The following is a 23,846-nucleotide window of genomic DNA, read 5'->3' as shown; positions in this document are numbered from 1 at the left end:
GGAATTCAGCCATCTCTCCTACTGAAAACAGATCAGGTTAAATATAGTATAAAGTAACCTAACCGGAAATCAAGTACCGTAACTCATCTTCCTTTTCAACTTAATTATGAAACAAGGGCTGTTTGTAAAACATGCATGCCCCCCATATGGGCTGTCCGTTGTAGTGGCAGCCATTGTGTGATTACGTTTTTTGTCACTGTGACCTTGACCTTTGACCTAGTGACCTGAAAATCACTATGGGTCATTTGCGAGTCACAATCAATGTACCTATGAAGTGTCATGATCCTAGGCAAAAGCGCTCTTGAGTTATCATCCGAAAATCATTTTATTATTTCGGGTCACCGTGACCTTGACCTTTGACCTTGTGACCTCAAAATCAATAGGGGTCATCTGCGAGTCATGATCAATCTACCTATGAAGTTTCATGATCCTAGGCGTATGCATTCTTGAATTATCATCCGAAAACAATTTTACTATTTCGGGTCACCGTGACCTTGACCTTTGACCTAGTGACCTCAAAATCAATAGGGGTCATCTGCGAGTCATGATCAATCTACCCATGAAGTTTCATGATCCTAGGCGTATGCGTTTTTTGAGTTATCATCCGGAAACCATTTTACTATTTCGGGTCACCGTGACCTTGACCTTTGACCTAGTGACCTCAAAATCAATAGGGGTCATCTGCGAGTCATGATCAATCTACCCATGAAGTTTCATGATCCTAGGCGTATGCGTTCTTGAGTTATCATCCGGAAACCATTTTACTATTTCGGGTCACCGTGACCTTGACCTTTGACCTAGTGACCTCAAAATCAATAGGGGTCATCTGCGAGTCATGATCAAAGTTTCATGATCCTAGGCCCAAGCGTTCTTGAGTTATTATCTGACAACCACCTGGTGGACGGACCGACAGACCGACCGACCGACATGAGCAAAGCAATATACCCCCTCTTCTTCAAAGGGGGCATAAATATAAAACGATTTTCTCATCACAGCAAAAACCGATAATCAGGTTTTTCAGCCAGAGATAGTCGACATGTGTCCTCATACAATCTTCGTTAGTACAGTATTGTACTAAGTTTCTGGATAGCACCAGTACATTACGCCATGGAAGAAACTACTGTTTGAGCAACCACAAGAGGACCCAACATATATAAATTGTCCTGTTGACACTCAAGAGAACGAAGATAGAATGAGGAAAAGGTGGTCGGATTCCTCCAGAAAGCAGCTTGAAGCACCTCAGAAAGTGAAACATTATTAATATACGCCCACAAAGCCGAAAGAGCTCTTAATTCATGCGGTCTAATCTTAAACAGGGATAAATCCCTAGATGACAGAGAAGAGTAAGCCTTTATTATGGTCGAGGCTACCCATCGAGAAATAGAAGCCGCAGACACATCCCCCCTTTTAACGAAATGAAAAGTCTCTTACGAGAACCTCAAATAGACTTCACTCTTTTAAGATAGAATTTTAACGCTCATCATCTTCATGTCCACAAGTATTAGAAAGACTTGGAACTTTTAATGGTTAAGAAGCCATAGAGGGGAGTTGATTTTTAGCAAGGAATCCTGGCTAACAAAGTTACAGATCCATCTGAGGAATCAAAACAAAGATGACCATCCTCGATAGAAAGAGCATGAATTTCACTTCTCCTTTTGGCTGAAGCCATAGTAAGAAGGAAAACTGTCTTCCAAGTTAGGAACTGTAAAGAAGCTTGATCTAGAGGTTCGTATGGAGCCTTAGTAAGAGAATCAAGAACACAAGCCAAATCCCATTTAGGTGCAAGTGTACGAGAAACAGGACGTTTGAGTTCCATAGCTTGAATAAGTTCCGAAATTGCTGGATCAGCACATACTTGTGATGACTAAGGAAAGGCCAAAGTATGCGAAATCATAGATCTGTATCCTTTGATGGAGCTAAGAGAATGTTTCTTATCATCAAAAAGATAGATGAGAAAATCTGCTTCACGTCTAGCAGAGGGATTGAGGGGATCAATCTTCCCTCGAATACACCAATTAGAGAAGAGTTTCCAGCGAGCATCATAGACTGCTCTGGTGGACTTCCTTCTTGCCGAAGCAATGAGGGTTGAAGCCCTGACAGAAAATCGTTTCTTCTGCAGAGATTGCCTGATAATGGCCAAACGTGTAAATGGAACATTGCTGGATCTGCATGTAGTCTGCCTCTTTGAGACAGCAGATCTGACCTGTAAGGGAGTTTCCTGGGATAATCGTACAGGAGACTGAGAAGATCGTTGAACAAAGCTCTCCTGGGCCACCAAGGAGCAATCAGGAGTATGCGACACCCACTCATCCTGATTTTCGCCAATATTTGGGGAATCAGAATGGGTGGGAATTAGGCGTAGGCGTCCAGTTGGTCCCAATCGAACGAAAGCGCATCTACTGCCCACGCTAATGGACCGTACACTGGACTCGCATACAGTGGAAGCTTATGGTTGTGTCTGGTCGCAAATCGGTCGACCAGAGGATAACCTAAAATGAGAAAGATCTGATTGGTCACTTCTTGATTAAGTGTCCACTCTGATGGTAGTAAGTGGTGTTTGCGAGACAACCCATCCGCCAGGGCGTTGAGGCGACCTGGAATATATTTGGCCAGAAGAGAAATATTGAGCGTCTTGCAAAGAACAAGTAATTCCTTGGTTTTCAGATACAGGGAGTGAGAATGTGTTCCCCCCTGTGCCTTGATGTAAGTCACAACTGACGTGTTGTCTGTTGACACCATCACACACGAGTCTCGAAGACGTGACTGGAAATGAGATACTGCTAGAAAAACTGCTCGCATTTCTAGATTGTTGATATGTAGCTGTCACTCCTGATGAGACCACGACCCTGAAATTATCAGACTGAGTGGTTCCAGATGAGCACCCCACTCTTCCTTGCTCGCATCCGTAATTAGGAATAAAGAAGGTTGTGGAGGAAGAAGGGGTACTCATGCCAAGAGATTGTCCTCGTCTAGCCACCACTGAAGATGAGGTACTAATTCTGGACAAATTGGAATCTTTGTAAACAGATTGTCCGGAGACCATTTCCAACACGCTGAGAGGTAATGCTGAAGAGGACAAAGGAACAGACGTTCCAACTGCACAAAGTCTGCTACTGAGCTCAGGATACCGTTGAGAGAGAGGAATTCTTGAGCTGTTATATGAGATTGGAACAAAACCCATTTGACTTTCAGTAGAAGGTCTGATATACGTTGACGTGAAACTCTGACCCGATTGACGGGAGTCAAAAAATTCATTCCCAAGTGAAATCTTGAGAAGGAATGAAATCTGACTTTTCCGCATTTAGAAGAGTCCTAAGGATAGGAGTTCCTTCCAAGAGAATTCTAGGTGATGCAGAAGCAATTGACGATCGAGCTGGTGTAACAGCCAGTCGTCGAAATATTAGAAAAGAAGGATTCCCTGCACCCGGAGGTGTGCTCGGACCGCAGCCATTAGCTTGGTAAAGACTAGTGGAGCCGTTGCCAACCCAAATGGCATCGCTCAGAACTGGTAGACCTAACCTTGAAAGGCGAATCACAAGAACTTCCGGTAGTTGGGATGTATAGGAACATGGAAGTATGCATCTTCCAAGTCCAAGGACACCCCCCAGTGCAGGGGTTTGATGGAGTCCCGTATGAAGGACGGAGTCTCCATCTTGAAAGTTGGTTTGAGTAGATACATGTTGAAGGCTTTTAAGTCTATTACTGGTCTCCAGGAACCATTTTTCTTTTGAACAAGAAAAAAACGACTGTAAAATCCTGGAGAATATGGATCTTGTACCCTTTCTACCGCCTGTTTTTCCAGAAGAACACGAATGGACTCTGGAATATGAGGATGCGGAGATACCAGTTCTATGGGGCCGCGTGAAAGAGGTCTGTTCTCGAATTGAAAAGTCAGGCCTTTTGCAACAAGAGAATGAACCTAAGCGTCCGAAGTTATTTGAAGCCATCGATGTGAAAAATGCCGAAGTCTGGCTCCCACTGGTATTTCCGGCATCTGCGGAGATGGTGGTAGAAAGGGTAGTTTCCAAGGGCTGATAAGAAGGAGGCCCACCCCTGCCGACAGGAGGTTTGGAATTCCTCTTATCTAGCTGAGGTTTGTTCTTTTTAGCAGGGTTCCTAACAGAAAACCTCTGAGAAAAAGATGTTCGTTTACTTGGGGTAGATCTATTAGACCCTGACCTAGGATTCCAGGAAGGTTTTTTAGAGGAAAGATTAGTCCTCTTATCCTTCTTAACTACTGGACCTGCCGATGGTCTAGAAGCCGGTCGCTTAAAGGCCCCTTGGCGTTGTCCAGAGTTATTTCTTGCAAGAGAAGCATGAAGTTGATCATCTTTATCAGCTGTGAGTGCTTCTTGTATCTTTCCACCCAAAAAAAATCCTGATGAGAGAGGTGCTGCCCTGAGCAAATTCATACCTGGCTCTAATAGAAAATCTTTAGGTAAATAGGAAAGGATAAGATCTCTACGAATCCTTAACATCTCCGACATTGAAGAAGCAGCATTATGTGAAAGGTTCAATGTTGTTCGGGATAAACGTATCAATAAGTCTCAAAGTTCATCTGGAACCGAATCTGACCAATCACAAACAAGGCGCAAGATAGTTGCTAGCATTAAGTCTATTTGGTTTGATAGACCTAACGCTCTTCTCTCTCTTCCTTCCCATTGTTTTAAGATGGAATAAGGAACCGAAACCGATTTTGAAGAACTAGGTATGGTAAGCAACAGTTTATTAATGTCAGGATCCTGAATCGGTAATTTAGAAAAATCTTAACCAGAATTCGGATCGGGTACTGGAGGCTTATAGCTTCGAGTACGTTCCTGAGTTTTTGGTTCGGAGAAATCTTTAGGTACTCTCCATATTTCTCCTCGTTTAGGAATCCTTGTATTGATTGATTCCAATGACTCAAACACAGATAAAACTGAAGCACCAATCAAAAGACGTGTATCAAGGCAGGAACTCGCCTTAGTAACACTGTTAGGATCAAATGTACGAACCAACTGCTCAGTGACCGAGATGGTCGAATTAGCAGACATCTCCACAGGTCGTGAACAATACTCTTCGCCAAGAGTCCGGAACATGAGATCGTATATCTGATGAATGGGTGCTAAATACTGATCAGTATCACTATCTGCATCCGAATCATGCACACTGTCAACAACGCCAGAGGTGTGCAAAGAATCCATAGAAACTGTGGTAGGAATGATAGGAGGATTATCCTGCACCAAATGATGATTCTCCGGTAACGAAGAATGCCTATCCGCAAAGTCAACACACTGATAATTAAAACCGGAAATAGACGGTGAATTATCAGAAGTGACAGGTACATAATTTCCAAAGGAATTTTGAACCCACGTGTCACACATAGACAAGTAGCAGCCGGGGGTTTCCGACTAGGAATAGTAGTAGATACCCTCAGTGCAGACAAAACAGCCGTTGTGGTGAGATGAACACCCGAATTGAAGGGCTGTGAAATCGGATCAGTCACTGCAACATAGGTTGACATCACACTGGAAACTGCTGCATAGGGTATGGAGACATTACAATCAGAAATAGGATAGTAATGTGACCTGAATTGAAAGTCGTAACGATAATGCTTCCGTGAAGCTTGTCTACGACCTTTATTCCTGTGATGCCGAGATCTAGAATGGCTACGATGACGAGAGCTAGAACGGCTATGACGGTAATAACATCTCCTGGAGTATAGATTCCGTGATGATCAAGATAATCGATAATGATCATAACCATGACGGGAATGAGGACTGCTTGATGAATAACAGCGTGTCCGACTTCTACCTCTAAAATCGGAACTAGTCGACGACGAATGTGCATTCGACGACGAAGAAGTGGAATAATCTGATGAAGAAGAATGTCTGTTTCTGATCGTTGACCGGTGGCTGGCAATTGTTGACTGGTTAATGATCAGTGCATGTTGACCGGTGTCCTGTGAGCGGTCAGTAGTATTGACCGGTGTCCGGTGAGCGGTCAGTAGTATTGACCGGTGACCGGACCGGTCATCAGTAACAGATGAACGGTGGGTCGGACCGGTCATCAGTAACAGATGACCGGTGGGTCGGACCGGTCATCAGTAACAGAGAACCGGTGACCGCTGCCCGGTGGGTCGGACCGGTCATCAGTAACAGATGACCGGTGACCGGTAGGTCGGACCGGTGACCGGACCAGTCTCCGTTGACCGGTGGTCCTTGACCAATGCCATCAGGCAAAGAGCGGCTGACGGTTGTTGCCATAAAGTCTGATGTTGATCGACTTTCCGATGGTAAAGTATGATCGCCATCTTGCCTGATACCCGGTGACTGATGCTGCAATTGATCATCTGACGTCTGTAAAGTCACCGGGCAAAAACCATCTGTTGATGGTACATCTGGTCGTTTCCTGCCCAAAAACGTTCTGCGACATATTGCTTCCTGCCAAATGTCGTCGTCCCATGAACTACAAATAGAACATTTATGGTCAACTGTACACAAAGTGCATGATAAACAAGTGTTGCGGTTATCCCACGACGCTTTTAAACGACCACAAACACCACGTAGTTGAAAACTCATTCTAATTTGTTCATTAGAAACTTGAAAAGAATTTAAGCAAGAAACAATATTTAGTGACAATTATGATAAATAAAACCGTTAAATACGGTATATAAACTGTACAAAATATAGTCAATACTTTTTGACTAACCCACAAAAAGCTCGTGCAAAGGTGCACAAACCCGTAGAAAAACCCAGCAACATCTGAAAATAACACTATTTACAACGAAATTTAAAGAGAAAAGATTTCTGAATATAGCAGAAATGACAAATTATGTAATTAATCAAACCGGAAATCCAAAACACCACGCAAAAATGAAAGAAAACACCAAATTCTGCAGGAGCCGAAAAATGGTGGTCTGTCTCCGTTTTCTCCAGAAAAGGAAGATGAGTTACAGTTCTTGATTTCCAGTTAGGTTACGTTATACTATGTTTAACCTGATCTGTTTTCAGTAAGAGAGGTGGCCGAATTCCGGCACTTGAAGATTTCTGGAGTAGCTAACCCACCTTGAAAAGGTATAGCTAGGGGTAGCAGGTATGTATTTATGATATTAAAATAAAATCAACAAGAGCTGTCACCATAGGATGATATATGCCCTCTATAAATGCTTTGATAGAAGTTATGAACATTTTTCGAAACCTAAACGCAGATTTCGAAACCTAAACACGGACCCTAAATTCAAGGTCGAGGTCACAGGGGTAAAAATTTGTGTGCGTATGGTAAGGCCTTGTCCATATAAACATGCATGCCAAATATGAAGGTTATATCTCAATGGACATAGACGTTATGAGCATTTTGAGAAACCTAAACGCTAAGTGTGACGGAAAGACAGACAGACGGGCGGTCCAATCACTATATGCCCTCCTTTAGGGGCATAATAAAAACACAAATTCTAACATCAAAACCTGCAAAATAACAATTTAAAATGAACATAATCCAAAATTGAAGATAATGTGAAAATAACAAGAGATGTGTTTGTCAGAAACACAATGCCCCCTATTGCACCGCTTTGAAATAAAAGTTCAATAATCATTTGGCAGGTTTAGAAATTATCTCCCTTTTAAGCTATCAGTTCCCTTGGATTGTATTTTTTATCCCCACGCTTTTTGAAAAAAAGGTGGGGATATTGTGGTGATCTCCGCCGTCCGTCCGTCTGTCCGTCCGTCCTGGCCACTATCTCATCCTACACTAAAAGCACTAGAACCTTGAAATTTACACACATGGTAGCTATGAGCATATGTGCGACCCTGCACTATTTGGAATTTTGATCTGACCCCTGGGTCAAAAGTTATAGGGGTTGGGGTGGGGCCGCGTCAGAAATTATCACTCATTTTTTTAGGTTATTTTACATTTACTTCTTTATTTCTACACCGATTCACTTCAAATTGATACTGGACCTCACCTATGACAATACGGTCAATCTCAACCATGCATGGCCCCATTCCCAACCCTGGGGCGCCTCGCCCACATAGGCCACACCCACCAAAAATTTCCATTTACTATAATTTTTTCATTTCTACACGGATTCACTTCAAATTGATACTGAACTTTTGTGATGACATTAGGGTCAATCTCAACTATGCATGGCCCCAATCCCAACCCTGGGGCGCCCGCCCACATAGGCCACACCCACCAAAAAATTCCATTTACTATAATTTTTTCATTTCTACACGGATTCACTTCAAATTGATACTGAACTTCTCTTATGACATTAGGGTCAATCTCAACTATGCATGGCCCCATAACCAACCCTGGGGCCCCGCCCACATAGACCACACCCACCCAAAATTGCCTTTACTATAATTTCTTCATTTCTACACCGATTCACTTCAAATTGATATTGAACTTCTCTTATGACAATACAGTCAATCTCAACTATGCATGGCCCCATTACCAACCCTGGGGCGCCCCGCCCACATAGACCACACCCACCCAAAATTGCCTTTTACTATAATTTCTTCATTTCTACACCGATTCACTTCAAATTGATACTGAACCTCTCTTATGACAATACGGTCAATCTCAACTATGCATGGCACAATTACCAACCCTGGGGCGCCCTGCCCACATATGTCACACCCACCCAAAATTGCCTTTTACTATAACTTCTTCATTTCTACACCAATTCACTTCTAATTGATGATGAACTTCTCTTATGACAATACGGTCAATCTCAGCTATGCATGGCCCCATTACCAACCCTGGGGCACACCTAGGTCAAACATTCGGCGTGGGGATACGCGTCGGCCTCTGCCGCGCCATTTCTAGTTTACTTTTGACCTTGAAGGATGACCTTGACTTTGACCTTTCACCACTCAAAATGTGCAGCTTCATGAGATACACATGCAGCTAAATATCAAGTTGCTATCTTCAATATTGCAAAAGTTATGGCCAATGTTAAAGTTTTCAAATGACGGACAGTTCAACTGCTATATGCCACCCTACAGGGGGCATGAAAAGCAAATTTTGAGTAGTGTATATGAGCATTGTTCTGTGAAAAGGGGGCTTAATGCATGTGTGTCAAGTGTCTTCTTAGATTAGCATATGCAGTCCACACAGGCTAATCAGGGATGACAATTTCTGCCTTAACTGGATTTTTGATAACAAGTGGTTTCCTTAAATGAAAAAAATCAAAAGCTGAAAGCGTCGTCCCTGCTTAGCCTGTAGGAACTGAAAATTGTAATTTTGTCAACAAATTGGATGTCACTTCAGGCTAGTGGCAAACAAATAAAATCATGTAATACTTTTTTTTTACAAAAAATTCTTTTTTTTCCACAGATTTATGTACCACATCTGTGATAATGACCATAAATCCCTAGTATATTAAGGTAAAGTAAACACAATTTAAATGCCAGCATTCTTAATTTGAATAATAAAATAATCTAAGTTTGTGTACAAAACTAAAAACCAGATCCAACCAACTTGGAATTCAAAATATAAACTTTCTCTTGATTACTTCAGACTTTAATTTAAAATGTGTAATAACAACAACATCTTGAATACTTTAGATTTGAACTGATTACACAACCCCAACCAGTTCGTTTAAAGGTTGCTGTGGCGTAGTGGACATGGTGTCTGCCTAGAAACCGCCTAGCAACCAAGAGGTCAAAGGTTCAATCCCAACGATGGAGGCATTCTTTCCATCACCTCCAATTACTTGTTCTAACCAAGAAACAAACTCAACGAGTTTCAATAAGCCTTCGGCTTTTGACGCAATCTAGCTTAAATAAATAGATTTAAACTAACTAACCTGTTCGTTTTCTGACTCAATCTTCACATGTTTGGCCTTCTCAATGAGTGCGTCCAGGTCCTGATGCTTCATGTCCAGCTCCATGAGTCGCTGCCTGGCTTCCATCTGTTCGCGCCGTATTTTGTCCAGCGTACGCCGGTTACGCTCCTCCGCCACACAGGGGCTGCTCTGCCACTGCTGGATCTTGGGCGGCAACAGTTCATAGATACGACTGAAAGAAGACCACATAAGACATGCCAAAGAACAAACCTATGGTATCTGTTGTTTGAGAGATTTATTATATACATCAGGTGTGTCAATTGTCCCAAATTTGAAATCCGGAAAATTAGGCCTGGCACCATCCGCTAACCAATCAGAAATCAATAAATAAAATACCAGGCAAAATCGATACCAAGAAAAAATATTCCGCAATGCCGAGGAAGCTTTAATAATCGCTTGCAAATTATCGCGCAGTCAAACTAATTTGCCCCTACCTGCGCCCCTAAAACAACTAATCTCAATATCAACCCTGGGCGGCCAAAATCCAGATTTCCGGAGTAATCTAGACAATTGACATCCCTCAAACAATAAGGAAAACAAGAAAACCATGTGGGTGGGGGGGGGGCATTTTGACTCCAGAGGCATGATTTGAACACACTAGGTAAGGAACCACAATACTGTGTTAAACACCAATTATCAAACCCCTGACCCAAGCGGTTTAAGAGAAGATCATTGTTTAAGTTATTTACAATACAATTCTATATAAATCTAGAGACCTTTGAGCATGGCCAGTACTGACCTCAGCCTGCGCAGATGCACAGGCTGGTGTGGAGCTACACGGGGCGTATATGGCTCAAGACCAATTTTTGCATGACGTTACTCAAAACAAGAGAACCACATAACGAATGCCAACGCTCGGCTGTGGGTGCATTTTTGAATATTCAATAAATGAAATCTTGTCAGAATTTTTTTTTTTAGAGGTCACAGTGACCTTGACCTTGTGACCCCAAAATGGGTGTTGCGTGTAAAAATCATCAAGGTGCATCCACATATGAAGTTTCAAGGTTGTAGGTGGAAGCACTTTGATTTTAGAGCCAATGTAAAGGTTTTAGAACGCCGCCGCCGGACGGCTGCTGGCGGACAATAAGCTGGCTATGACAATACCTCGGGTTTTCTCTGAAAACAGCTGAGCTATAATTATAAAGCATCATTTGATTTCTTTTGCAACCAAAAAAGGACCAACAATTTCTACTATACAAGTGAAAATGGCTGTATTTTGTGTACCTAATTACAGGCGACTATTGTTGCACTTGCGCACAATTGTGATTTATTCAGTCAACATTCACAAAGGATGCTTATTGTAAAGTTTCGTTGGTGAATTCCCACATAAATGAAAACAATCCCCCAAATAAAAGAATATTTTATTCGAAAAATCATCACCCAAAACATAAGTGTATTGACCTTTTGGGGAGTTTCATGCCACACTCTATTGTTGCGCAAGTTCACAAAAGACATTTATTTTGTTTACATTTGCTAAGGAACTTAAAAAAAAGTTTCACTGGTAAATGAAAATATAACAATCCCAAAATGAATGCATATTGCTTTTGGTAAACGATCCCAAACAAGTAGAGTATGAACCTTTTTGCGAGTTTCATGCCGCACTCGTCAGAGCAGTACTTGGACGCCTGTCTGGCGTGGTTCACACAACCTGGCCCCAGGCACTGCTTGGCCGTGTCATCCTCCCCTGCCTCCTCTATCTCCTCCACTTCCTGTTTGGACCGGTGGTGGTGATGGTGACCGTGGTGGTCGCCCTTATGCTGGTGACTCTTCTAAGAGGAAAACAAGGAATGTCACAGGAAATAATGTCAAGGGCAATAACTCAAGTGTGTTCTGCAAATATTGTTAAGGGTAGTAACTCTGTTTGGACCATTGGAGATGGTGGTGGTGGTCTCCCTTGAGCTGGTGACTCTTCTGAGAGAAGAAAAATGAAAGGTCACCATAAATAATGTGAAGGGCAATAACTCTGTTTGGACCTGCTGTGGTGGTCTCCTTTAAGCTAGTGACTCTTCTGAGAGGAGAACAAGGAAAGGTCTCTGTTGGTTACAATACACTAAATACATTTTTCATGTAGGGCTGTACTCTCTAAAAAAGTAAAAGTGCATTGATGAAAGATATGTTGTTATGGATTAAAATTTGTTGTTGTGTTCTTTCGCAGAATAACTTTTCTTCTTATTAGGTAAGGCATTGGTATGCACTAATAAATCAATGTGGTGTTTAAGATTTGAGACTACAGGAGGAAACAACACAGTTTGGCAAACACCTGTTTTCTGGAGAGTAGCCGGTAATAAAAAGGTGAGACAAGGGACAAAATTGTCACAAAACCAGGTTTTCATTGTGAAAAAAAAATCTGATAAAGGGAGAAAACTCAAACTGAACTTTTGAAATGACCAAAAAAAATTAACCCCCTTTGTAAGTTTTTTTTTTTTTTAAATCTATTTTTAGTCGTGGCGACCTTGACATTGGAGATATTGTCGTTATTCTTTCGTGGCACACACCGTCCCATGATGGTGAACAAATGTGCCAAATGATTTTAAAATCTCACAATGAATGACATAGTTATGGCCAGGACAAGCTCATTTATGGCCATTTTTGACCTTTGAACTCAAAGTGTGACCTTGACCTTGGAGATATCGACGTAATTATTTCGCGCGACACACCGTCCAATGATGGTGAACAAATGTGCCAAATGATTTTAAAATCTGACGATGAACGACATAGTTATGGCTCGGACAAGCTCATTTATGGCCATTTTTGACCTTTGAACTCAAAGTGTGACCTTGACCTTGGAGATATCGACGTAATTATTTCGCGCGACACACCGTCCAATGATGGTGAACAAATGTGCCAAATGATTTTAAAATCTGACAATGAACGACATAGTTATGGCCCGGACAAGCTTGTTCCGCCAGCCCGCCAGCCAGCCCGCCAGTCAGTTAGCCAGCCAGCCCGCCCGCATTCGCCAATCTAATAACCAGTTTTTTCCTTCGGAAAACCTGGTTAAAAACAGTCCATTTTGATTAGCGAAAAGTTATTTTTTGGTTTGAACATGACATACCTTATTTATTGTTTAAACCAATTCAGCTAAGAATGCTTTTTCAGAAAAGGTATGGTTATGAGGGTCTCTATGCGCAAAATGTTGCCTTTATTTTGGCTTAAAGTTGTCGCTTTTACATTGAATTATATTAGGAAACTATTTGGTATATTGTGACCTGTTTATAATGTGAAGGGAAATAACTCTGTTGGTGATGGTGGTCTCCCTTGCGCTGATGACTCTTCTGAGAGGAAAACAAACAAATGTCTCAGTAAATAATGTATAGGGAAATAACTCTGTCAGTGATGGTGGTCTCCCTAGTGCTGGTGACTCTTCTGATAGGAGAACAAGGATATGTCACAGTAAATAATGTGAAGGGAAATGACTCTGTTTGGAATGGCTGTGGTGGTGTCCCTTGGGCTGGTAACTTTTCTGATAGGAAAACAAGGCAATGTCACAGTAAATAATGTGAAGGACAATCACTCTGTTTGGACTGGTTGTGGTTTTCTGAGAGAAAAACCAGGAAGTATCTCAGGAAATGACTCAAAAATACTCTTCTGAGATGAAAGCAAAGAAATGACACAGGAAAATCTCTTCTAAGAGGAAAACAAGAAATGTCAATGGAAATACTTTTCTGAGAGGAAATGTCACATGAAATAATGTAAAGAGCAATAACTGTTAACACTGTTATTATGGTGTTAACAGTATAATAGTCCTCGCTCTTGATTTGATTCAGATCATCATGGTAAGTTACACACAGGCAATACATGTTTGAAGGATGTATCTATATAAATTGTACTTAAAGTCAGTATTTATTCACATTTGAATTGAACCTTGCATATTTATTTATGTTTCATGTAACTTCTTTCATAGTTATGCTCAGAACAAATTATGTCAACATCTACATACAATAAATAAAGAGTGTAATTATATGTTTATGCTGTACATGTTCAGAATACGATCATTGTAAAGATCTGCTTTGGTAAGATCTTTGCAATATCAGTTGCTGTTTGATAATTAATAAGCCTGAAGATAAAACTCATGATGAAGATCCCTTGTGCCCCAAACCACAATGAGCTTACCTGCTTTTTCTTTGTGGGAGATTTCTTCTCTTTGTCCTTGTATTTCTTCCTTGGAGTTTCCTCCATGCCTGACAATCTCTTCTTACGTTTCTAAAACAAAATGTTGCAAAAACAATCATACCAATGCTGCACATACAATAGATTGGCGAAAAAATGTGTGACATTATCTATTGTTGGAACCATTGCTTTCATAAATTTTGTGTGCAAAAAAGGCTGACGAACATCACATAATTGTGACAATGTGTTTATTTTAAATCTCCATATATATAAAAAGATACTTTAATGTGTAAGATTTGCGTATTGTTCATTACTCAATGATTTATCATTATTTAAACATATTACATCAAGTGAAAATGTGTAACAGACACACATAGCCCCATGACCCATGTTTGGATACAGACATATCCACTACATAGCCTATAGAAAACTGGGCATAATGCATGTGCATAAAATGTCATCCCAGATTAGCCTGTGCAGTCCGCACAGGCTTATCAAGGACGAAACTTTCCCCCAAATTGGATTTTTGCTAAAATGAGACTTCATTCAAACGAAAAATGTCATAAAAGAAGAGTGTTGTCCCTGATTAGCCTGTGCAGATTGCACAGGCTAATCTTGGGCGACACATTACGCACATCATGACACGCATTATGCCCAGTTTTCTCAGAACACGACTCATAGAGTGGGGAAAAAGGACCAAATGCCATAACTCTGCAAAATAAAGTCAAACCAAAATACATTTCTTTACAATCAAATACACATTTATTTAGGTCATTCAAATGTAAAAGTTTGAAAAAGATCCATCCATTGGTAATAGAGCACCTAAAAACAGTAAATTTTGGGACTATACATTCTATAGTGAAAACAAGACAAAGGGCCATAATTCGGAAAAAACTGGCTGCAGCCTAAATTTCTTTCTATAAGATCATCTACACATTAAGGTCATTAAACTGTGAAAATTCGAGCAGATCCACCCAGTAATTAAAGAGGAGTTGTAAACAAAAGCTTTTGGATGTGAACACAAACAAAGGACTATAATTGTGCAAAAATTTGCCAAAGCCAAAATTCCTTTACAAACAATAATCAAACAAACGCTTAGATATTTTTTTTAATTTATTTTTTTAACTTTTGACCTTGAAGGATGACCTTGCCTTTTCACCACTCAAAATGTACAGCTCCATTAGATATACATGCATGCCAAATATCAAGTTGCTATCTTCAATATTGCAAAAGTTATGGGCAATGTCAAAGTTTTCGGAAGGACAGACTGACGGACAGCTCAAATGCTATATGCAACCCTGGCGGCATAAAAATTAAGGTCATTGAACTTTTAAGTATTAAGCAATCTATGTACATGTATATTCCAATTATTACTTAATTTATAATTAATTTCAAGTACATTCATGTACACAAAACTAATGTTTCCAAATAACTTTCCAATTCAACATAATTTGGTTATTATTTTTCAAGACTGGTTTTTGGACATTACCTTGTCACTCTCCTCCAAGTTTTCATTCAAGCTGAAACATAAACAAGACACTGTGAATCAATATCGTTTATTATATATTAATGTTCATTCCAATCGACAATTCTTGGTATCCAATTTCAGGACTTTTTTGGCCAGATTTTATAGCCGAAATTCGGCTATATTCCCAATCCCAAAATTTGCTAAAAAATTACCAATTGGGGAAAAAAAATGCTAATGACATTAGCTGTTTCGCTTAACGCAAAGCGTAGTCCGATCTGGTCTCGTACGGGTTTTAGACTATACTTCGATATGGATAACGTTGGCATTATTCGTGTGCACGATACTCTACGTGTTGTTCAGGCGATTATTATAATTGCGATGAAAATCAAGCGTTTTGTGATTCGGCTGCATGGAAAACAAATATGTTGTGCAATTCGAAATATTACATGAAAAAGATTCGTAAGCAAAACCCTGGCAGCAAAACGAAAACTGTTAATTTTGTTAAGAAAGCGCCAATAAATAAACAAACATCTTTAAGAAGTACAAGACTACCCATTGAAACTCCTTCTAATGTTAATGATTAAAATTTTATAACAAGTGACTCTTTTCTCTTTTCTTTGATTTCCGAAAACAAAGTGCTGACTGATATTCCACATCTTGAAAGCAGTAGTACTTCAGAAGAAGATGAAGCGCTCCCTTATAAAATGGTGCCTGATGTGACTGAAGACTTTGTGTGAGCTTTTAATGTGGAAAACTGTTGATCATGGTGGTGTTTGTGATTAAAGATGCTGAACTCATGCGTGTTAATTTAAATCACAATTTATTTCCCCAATTTCTTGAAAATGCCGATGAAATTCCCAATTTCAAAGCCATGGGCTATCTTCCCAAAAAGCTGAAAAAAAGCCCTGCCAATGTTATGTCTTTGCACGAGATATTCACATTCCAAATAAATTCAGTTCTTAAATGTAATCAACTGTAACCAATAGCTAGAATTAAGCAGTGTGTGAAGAAAAATGTTTCACTTGACAACTAAACAAGCATTCTAAGCATACAAGGCTTCTTCAGTGTTTTTAATCAGGGCCTAATTTCTATTTTTAGTTCTTATCCCAGCTCAAACAATGAGATTATAGTAGCACCCAGCTGCTCACTGAGATATGGCACAGTTTTTTCCCATGATTTTGGGAATGGGGCCAGGTTCCTTTTGATTGGGAATTTTTTTCTTTTGAGAAACCTTCAATTTGGAATTTTTAGATCCCATTTGGGAAAAATATACAATTTTTCAATTGAATACCGGCCCCCGATTTGAAAAAAAAAAACGCATATTGTTACCGAAGTTTGTTGTTGAGTCAAACACAACACTCAAAAAAAACACCTGTGAACTTGTGGTTGAGTTTGATATTATAGATAAAATGTCCTGATTTTAATTACAATCAAGTACAGTTGTTGTAATTGCCAATAAGGTTATGGCCTTTTTACTTTTGGATAAAGTAATTTATGTAAATTGAATATTAAGCCTTTACTTTTTGTGTTTATTGAAAACAAAATACATATGCATCACTCAGATAACTTTAAAATATTGGATGATCATAATGCTTGCGAAATGGATTTTATTCATGATTTAAGTTTACAAGCATTTGGATTAACTAGGTTAAATGTTGAGAATTTAAGCTCTGAAAAATACTTAACTTTTAAAACAAAATTTATATATGTATTATTATGAAAACAAAGACACTTACAGGAGAAACAAAATCACTTAAGAACACTTCTGAATTTATTAATTATTCCCCTAGGAATATTGTGAATACTGGTCCAGAGACAATATAAAGAAAACTATAAAAATGAGCACAAACTTTATATGATGTTGAAAAATAAAAACTGACAGAATAACTGTTAAAACATTATGACAACAAATGCGAGAGAAATGTTTTTGATAACTTACACGCTGTGTAAGATGGGCCTTTCTGGGGTCAGAAACAGCTCTCGCTCACTTTGCTGAGATGAGAAGGAATCATTCAAATCCTTGGTGGTAGATAGACCCTAAAAAGGGTACATAAGCACATATTATAAGGTTCACAAATGCTTTAACCCTTTGCATGCTGGGTAATTTGTCGTCTGCTAAAATGTGGTCTGCTGAATTTCTAAAATTAGCATTTTCTTTGATTTTTTCAAAGAATAGCAAACAGTTTGGATCCTGATGAGACGCCACGTTCTGTGGTTTCTCATCTGGATCCAAACTGTTTGCAAAGGCTTTCAAAATTTGGTTCCAGCACTGAAAAGAGTTAAGCCAGATATTGGTAATATATTACCAATTGTGGAAATGCATTTATTACTTTACAGTTTGGTAAAACCAACTTTTATTTAGTGACTTAAATGACAATGATTAATAGTTTTGTACAAGAACGTATGCATAAGGAATTATGCACATTCATTTTTGCAGTCAATTGTAACAAGGTATTAGCAAATATTGATATATTTCTATCACATTCCATGACATACAAAGTTATTGCATTGCCGCAGTCTGCATTTCTGACGAATTCTGTTGGGACCTCCAAACTTTCTCATGTCCTGAAATGAAAAAAACAATTTTTCATTGGTAAACTGTTAAGGGATTAATAATTGAAAAGCAGTTTAGAAATATAGAACATGCAAAATGTCATGAAAAGACATGGAATTTTGATCTATATGCATATATAAAAATTGAATTATCTTTAATTTATTATCCATCTCGAAACGCATATTTATAACATTATATAAGATATTTTCACATAAATAAAGGGGTATTTCATCAACAAAATAAAGCTTATAGAAAGGAATTCCCTATTTCACAGTTTGAAAACCATTTCTGTATTTGAATATATAAGATTATAATTCAGTTAAGTCAGTTTAGTTATTCAGTTAATCTAGAGAATTTACGAACAGGTCTACTATTGCATTTTACACTTTAATTCTTACTAATTGTGTTAGGTGTGTACCAAAACTTGTGCCCTTAATTCCTTTTTTGTGGGCATCTTGTGGATCCCAAATCGTACAATAAACAAGCATATGCCTGTTTGTCAGATAACGAATACTTAAACGTGATCAATATTACAAGTTTCACAACTATTTATGTTAAACAAATTTTCATTCAACGTTTTAATGTTGACCAAACATCTAAAAGTCACTAGCAAACAACATTTGTTACCTTGCAGAAATCACAGCAGCCTCAGTAAGTCACTAGCAAACCATATTTCTTACCTTGCAGAAATCACAGCGGCCACAGTAAGTCTCTAGCAAACCATATTTCTTACCTTGCAGAAATCCAAGCGGCCACAGTAAGTCACTAGCAAACCATATTTCTTACCTTGCAGAAATCACAGCGGCCACAGTAAGTCACTAGCAAACCATATTTCTTACCTTGCAGAAATCACAGCGGCCACAGTAAATCACTAGCAAACCATAATTCTTACCTTGCAGAAATCACAGCGGCCACAGTAAATCACTAGCAAACCATAATTCTTACCTTGCAGAAATCACAGCGGCCACAGTAAATCACTAGCAAACCATATTTCTTACCTTGCAGAAATCACAGCGGCCACAGTAAGTCACTAGCAAACCATATTTCTTACCTTGCAGAAATCACAGCGGCCACAGTAAGTCACTAGCAAACCATATTTCTTACCTTGCAGAAATCACAGCGGCCACAGTAAGTCACTAGCAAACCATATTTCTTACCTTGCAGAAATCCAAGCAGCCACAGTAAGTCACTAGCAAACCATATTTCTTACCTTGCAGAAATCACAGCAGCCACAGTAAGTCACTAGCAAACCATAATTCTTACCTTGCAGAAATCACAGCGGCCACAGTAAATCACTAGCAAACCATAATTCTTACCTTGCAGAAATCACAGCGGCCACAGTAAATCACTAGCAAACCATAATTCTTACCTTGCAGAAATCACAGCGGCCACAGTAAATCACTAGCAAACCATAATTCTTACCTTGCAGAAATCACAGCGGCCACAGTAAATCACTAGCAAACCATATTTCTTACCTTGCAGAAATCACAGCGGCCACAGTAAGTCACTAGCAAACCATATTTTATACCTTGCAGAAATCACAGCGGCCACAGTAAGTCACTAGCAAACCATATTTCTTACCTTGCAGAAATCACAGCGGCCACAGTAAGTCACTAGCAAACCATATTTCTTACCTTGCATAAATCCAAGCAGCCACAGTAAGTCACTAGCAAACCATATTTCTTACCTTGCAGAAATCACAGCAGCCACAGTAAATCACTAGCAAACCATAATTCTTACCTTGCAAAAATCACAGCGGCCACAGAAAATCACTAGCAAAAAATAATTCTTACCTTGCAGAAATCACAGCGGCCACAGTAAATCACTAGCAAACCATATTTCTTACCTTGCAGAAATCACAGCGGCCACAGTAAATCACTAGCAAACCATATTTCTTACCTTGCAGAAATCACAGCGGCCACAGTAAGTCACTAGCAAACCATATTTCTTACCTTGCAGAAATCACAGCGGCCACAATCCTCCGTACGATGACAAGCCATGCATTCTCCACAACGCCGACTTGACTTCTTGCGCCAGTCATCAGACTATTCAAACACAAATAAATGAAAGGTAGTTGAGGTGTTGTGGAGATGGTGTCTCTCTAGCTACTGGGAGGTCACAGGTTTAATCCCCAGTGTGGAAGCGTTCGTTAGATCACCCCAGAAATACCAAGAATGGGTTCTACTCAGGACACAGACTTGAGAGCATGTAAAAAAAATCTTAAGCTTTAAAGGCTATCAACAGGGCTATAGATAACTTTTGGGTATATTGGGTTTTTCACCCCCTGTTTTGACAACAATAGGGTTTTTGTAAATAAAATAGTTTTAGCAAAAATTTTCACCCCCTTCTTTTGAGCTTAATTGGGTTTTTCACACCCAGTTTTTTAACTCAATTGGGTAATTTAGGGAATGACATATATAATATAATAATCTACTAAGGTTACTATATTATTTATGCAAATGGAATTCAAAAAGGTACATGTACATAACAACAAACAATTACTGATTTCTGATCAAAGTTCATTCATTTTTGCGTTGGATAAGACCGAGTTCGTGAAAATCGCTGCACAATTGATGAAGTTATGGCTGTTCAAAGCGATGCAACCTGTTTTCGGGTCATTTTGAGCTGAATACCTTGAAAATGAAAGTAGAAATCAGATGGGTCTAAGATTAATTACAATAATACCCCAAAGATTGATAACCGCTGGAAAGACAGCCTTCTTTTCTTCATAGGACGGCATATAAACTACTTTTGTACGGAAAATAACCAGTCTAAAAAATACGCCCGGTGTTCATAAGAATTGCGTTTTGTGGCGCAAGTTTTTTTTACGGGAATTACGTTATTAAATTTGTATTTGCGTTTTTGTACGCTTTATTTTGAATTTTAATTATGTTTTTGGTTTTTTTTAATTGCGTAATTATGCAAATACGCTTGTTATCTGTAGCCTTGTATCAAGCTTAAATAATAGGTTTAAAACTAACAAGAGATGTGTTTGTAAAACACAATGCCCACTACTGCGCTTTGAAGCCGAACGGCAGCTATTTTAGAAAACAAGAGCACCGCATAACGGGTGCCAATGCTCGGCTGCGGGTGCAGTTTGGAATAAATGAAAGCTAGTCAGAATATTATTTTTTTAAGAGGTCACAGTGATCTTGACCTTTGACATAGTTACCCAAAAATGGGTGTGGCGTGTCTAACTCATCATGGTGCATCTACATATGAAGTTTCAAAGTTGTAGGCAGAAGCGCTTTGATTTTAGAGCAAAATGTAAAGGTTTTAGCACGACGCCGGCGGACAACACGACAAGCTGGCTATGACAAAACTTCGGAATTTCTCCGACATCGCTAAGCTAAAAATGACCTTTGACCTTGAAGGATGACCTTGACCTTTCACCACTCAAAATGTGCAGCTTCATGAGATACACGTGCATGCCAAATATCAAGTTGCTATCTTCAATATTGCAAAGTTTATATGACCATGGTTAAAGTTTTGGGACACACACATACAATGACAGACAGACAGGCCAAAAACAATATACCCCCAAACATTCGAGAAAGGGGCATGAAAACAGAAATAAATGAAGCCATTGGCTCTAATAAGGCTTGACTTCTTGTGCCAGTCACCTGACTTTTCAAAAAGAAATAAATGAGCCTCATTCTGGGATAACTGGGTCTAATGCATGTGCGTAAAGTGTCGTAATAGTTAAGATTGTTTCCACCTACAATGGATTTTTGGTTTTATTGAGAGACCTACTTTAACCAAACAATTTCATTAAAGCAGAAAGTGTCATCCCTGATTAGCCCGTGTGAACTTCACGAGGTAATCCGGAATGACCCTTGCAGATGCATAAGCCAAGTTTTCCCAGAATAAGCCTCCAACGAAGCCATTTGCTCTTAAAAGGCTGGATTATTAGACAGACGTTTCATGATGACTTCAGCTGCAAAATCATCATAATGCCACAGATAGTTGTCCTAAAAAATCTCTGCAAATATTACACACAAAAGAAACAACATAACATCCTGACTTTAACTCACAATAAAACCTAACACATCAAATTAATATGGTCACTGTGACGTAGTGAATATGGTGTCCCCCTAGCGACCGAGGGTTCATGGGTTAGATCCCCAACGTGGGAGGGTTCTTTAGATTTCTCTCAAAGACACCAAGTACTGGTTCTACTCCCAGGAAACGGACTCCAGAGTGTTTCAACCAAGCCTTAGGCTTTCGGTGCAATCTAGCTAAAATAAATAGGTTTTAACTAAATTAAACAAGAGTGGCAACTTGTCACAAAATACTTGGTCACAAGGTGTGAGTTTCATTGATCAAGATTATAAGATAGTTATTATTTGAATTTAAGAGCAGAAAAAAATAATTTTGCCAATATATCAAGGGCCATGATCAAGAACTGCTCTAGCTTATCTCTATGGTAATCAAGCTTGCACACAATGTTAAGCCCACAAACAGTGTGACTTATTTGGATGAGAATCAGATTAAAACTACTTAGAGTAAGACAGCAGACAAGGTTAATACGACCATTTTTTACATATTATAACGGCCATCATTCAGAAGTGTTTCAAGGAATCTGGATTGTAATAAAACTTGGGCACGTCATTATTCCCAAAAACTATCACCCAGTTTCATGATGATCCAATTTAACCTTTTTGAGTTTGAGAGTGGACAAGGTCAATGTTGCCATTTGTTTATAAATCAAGGGCCGTAATTTAGACGTGCTTCAAGCCATTTGGCTTGTGAGCCAACTTTTCAAAGATATCGCCCCATTGGTGGAAAAAGATACCATATGACATTGAAATTAGAAGGCATATGGTGGCACTGATGGGGCGATATTAGGACCACAATCATGATAAGTTCACTATAAACCAATTTTAACTTTCGGAGTTATCAAGTGGATATTGTTCCCCTTGATGCTGCCCACCTCATGTGTTCCCATAATAAGACCAGTATTTTATAAAGGCTTGCAAAATACTGGTAATATGTCACATACAAACTCTGGCTCTCGCAGTTTTCCTTTGTACTCCAGTGCCTCTTTGTCAAGTTTTTCCGGTTTTAGAAGTTTTTCCATTTTCTTCTCCGTCTTTTCCTTGATCTTCTTGTGTTTATAGCGAGTCACCAAAGATGGGTCTTTCTCTGTGATAGAAGTATAATGTAACATATAATAAAACAAGAGCACCGCATAACGGGTGCAAACACTCAGCTGCGAGTTCAGTTTTGAATAAATGAAAGCTTGTCAGAATTTTTATTATTTTTTTAGAGGTCACAGTGACCTTGACCTTTGACCTAGTGACCCAAAAATAGATGTGGCGTGTAGAACTCATCAAGGTGCATCTACATATGAATTTTCAAAGTTGTAGATGGAAGCACTTTGATTTTAGAGACAAATGTCAAGGTTTTAGCATGATAGGGACGGCAAACAGCCCAGCTAAAAATAAGCATTAATTTGTTTTTTAATTCATATTACTATTTATAAGCAATTGCATAATAAGATGCATGTAATTTTTTGTTTGTCACTTTTATTAAATTTCTTGCATGGTGAGACAAAACCTAATAACTCTTTCAGATCACTAATTTACAAACTTCTTTACATTGCCACAATTTTTGTATATGACTTAATGTGTGTCAAATCACAATACTTATGAGCCTGAAAACAGGGCTTCATAAATGTGGGTAAAGTGTCATAACCGGCAGCACCGCACAGGCTAATCAGGGACGACACTTTCCGCTCTAATAGATTTTTTCCTTCAAAGCGATTCTCTTCTACACAAAAATCCAGTGTGCATAAAGTGTTGCCCCTTATTATCCTGTGCAGACAGCACAGGCTTATCTTGGACAACACTTGACTCACATGCATTGAGCCATGTTTTCCCATA

General features: G+C 39.2%; 1 protein-coding gene across 4 annotated transcripts in view; it reads right to left on the bottom strand.

The window, feature by feature from the left end:
- The window catches only part of LOC127880508 (CXXC-type zinc finger protein 1-like), a 45,325-nt gene that overhangs the window by 10,268 nt on the left and 11,211 nt on the right, over positions 1-23,846 (bottom strand). For 2 of the 4 annotated variants that reach the window (XM_052427814.1, XM_052427817.1), the window contains 8 exons: positions 22,964-23,106; positions 19,914-20,006; positions 17,904-17,972; positions 17,347-17,444; positions 15,429-15,459; positions 13,943-14,032; positions 11,408-11,598; positions 9,791-10,001 (listed from right to left, as the gene is read on the bottom strand). In XM_052427814.1, the coding sequence (XP_052283774.1) occupies positions 9,791-10,001; positions 11,408-11,598; positions 13,943-14,032; positions 15,429-15,459; positions 17,347-17,444; positions 17,904-17,972; positions 19,914-20,006; positions 22,964-23,106 (926 nt within the window). The remainder of the gene's footprint in view (positions 1-9,790; positions 10,002-11,407; positions 11,599-13,942; positions 14,033-15,428; positions 15,460-17,346; positions 17,445-17,903; positions 17,973-19,913; positions 20,007-22,963; positions 23,107-23,846) is intronic. The other 2 variants (XM_052427815.1, XM_052427816.1) reach the window with 2 other exon arrangements.

Source organism: Dreissena polymorpha, chromosome 5 (genome assembly GCF_020536995.1).
Source record: "Dreissena polymorpha isolate Duluth1 chromosome 5, UMN_Dpol_1.0, whole genome shotgun sequence".
Lineage (NCBI taxonomy): Eukaryota > Metazoa > Mollusca > Bivalvia > Myida > Dreissenidae > Dreissena > Dreissena polymorpha.
Note: the sequence above shows the minus strand (reverse complement) of the source record. Positions and strands in the feature narration are given on the sequence as shown.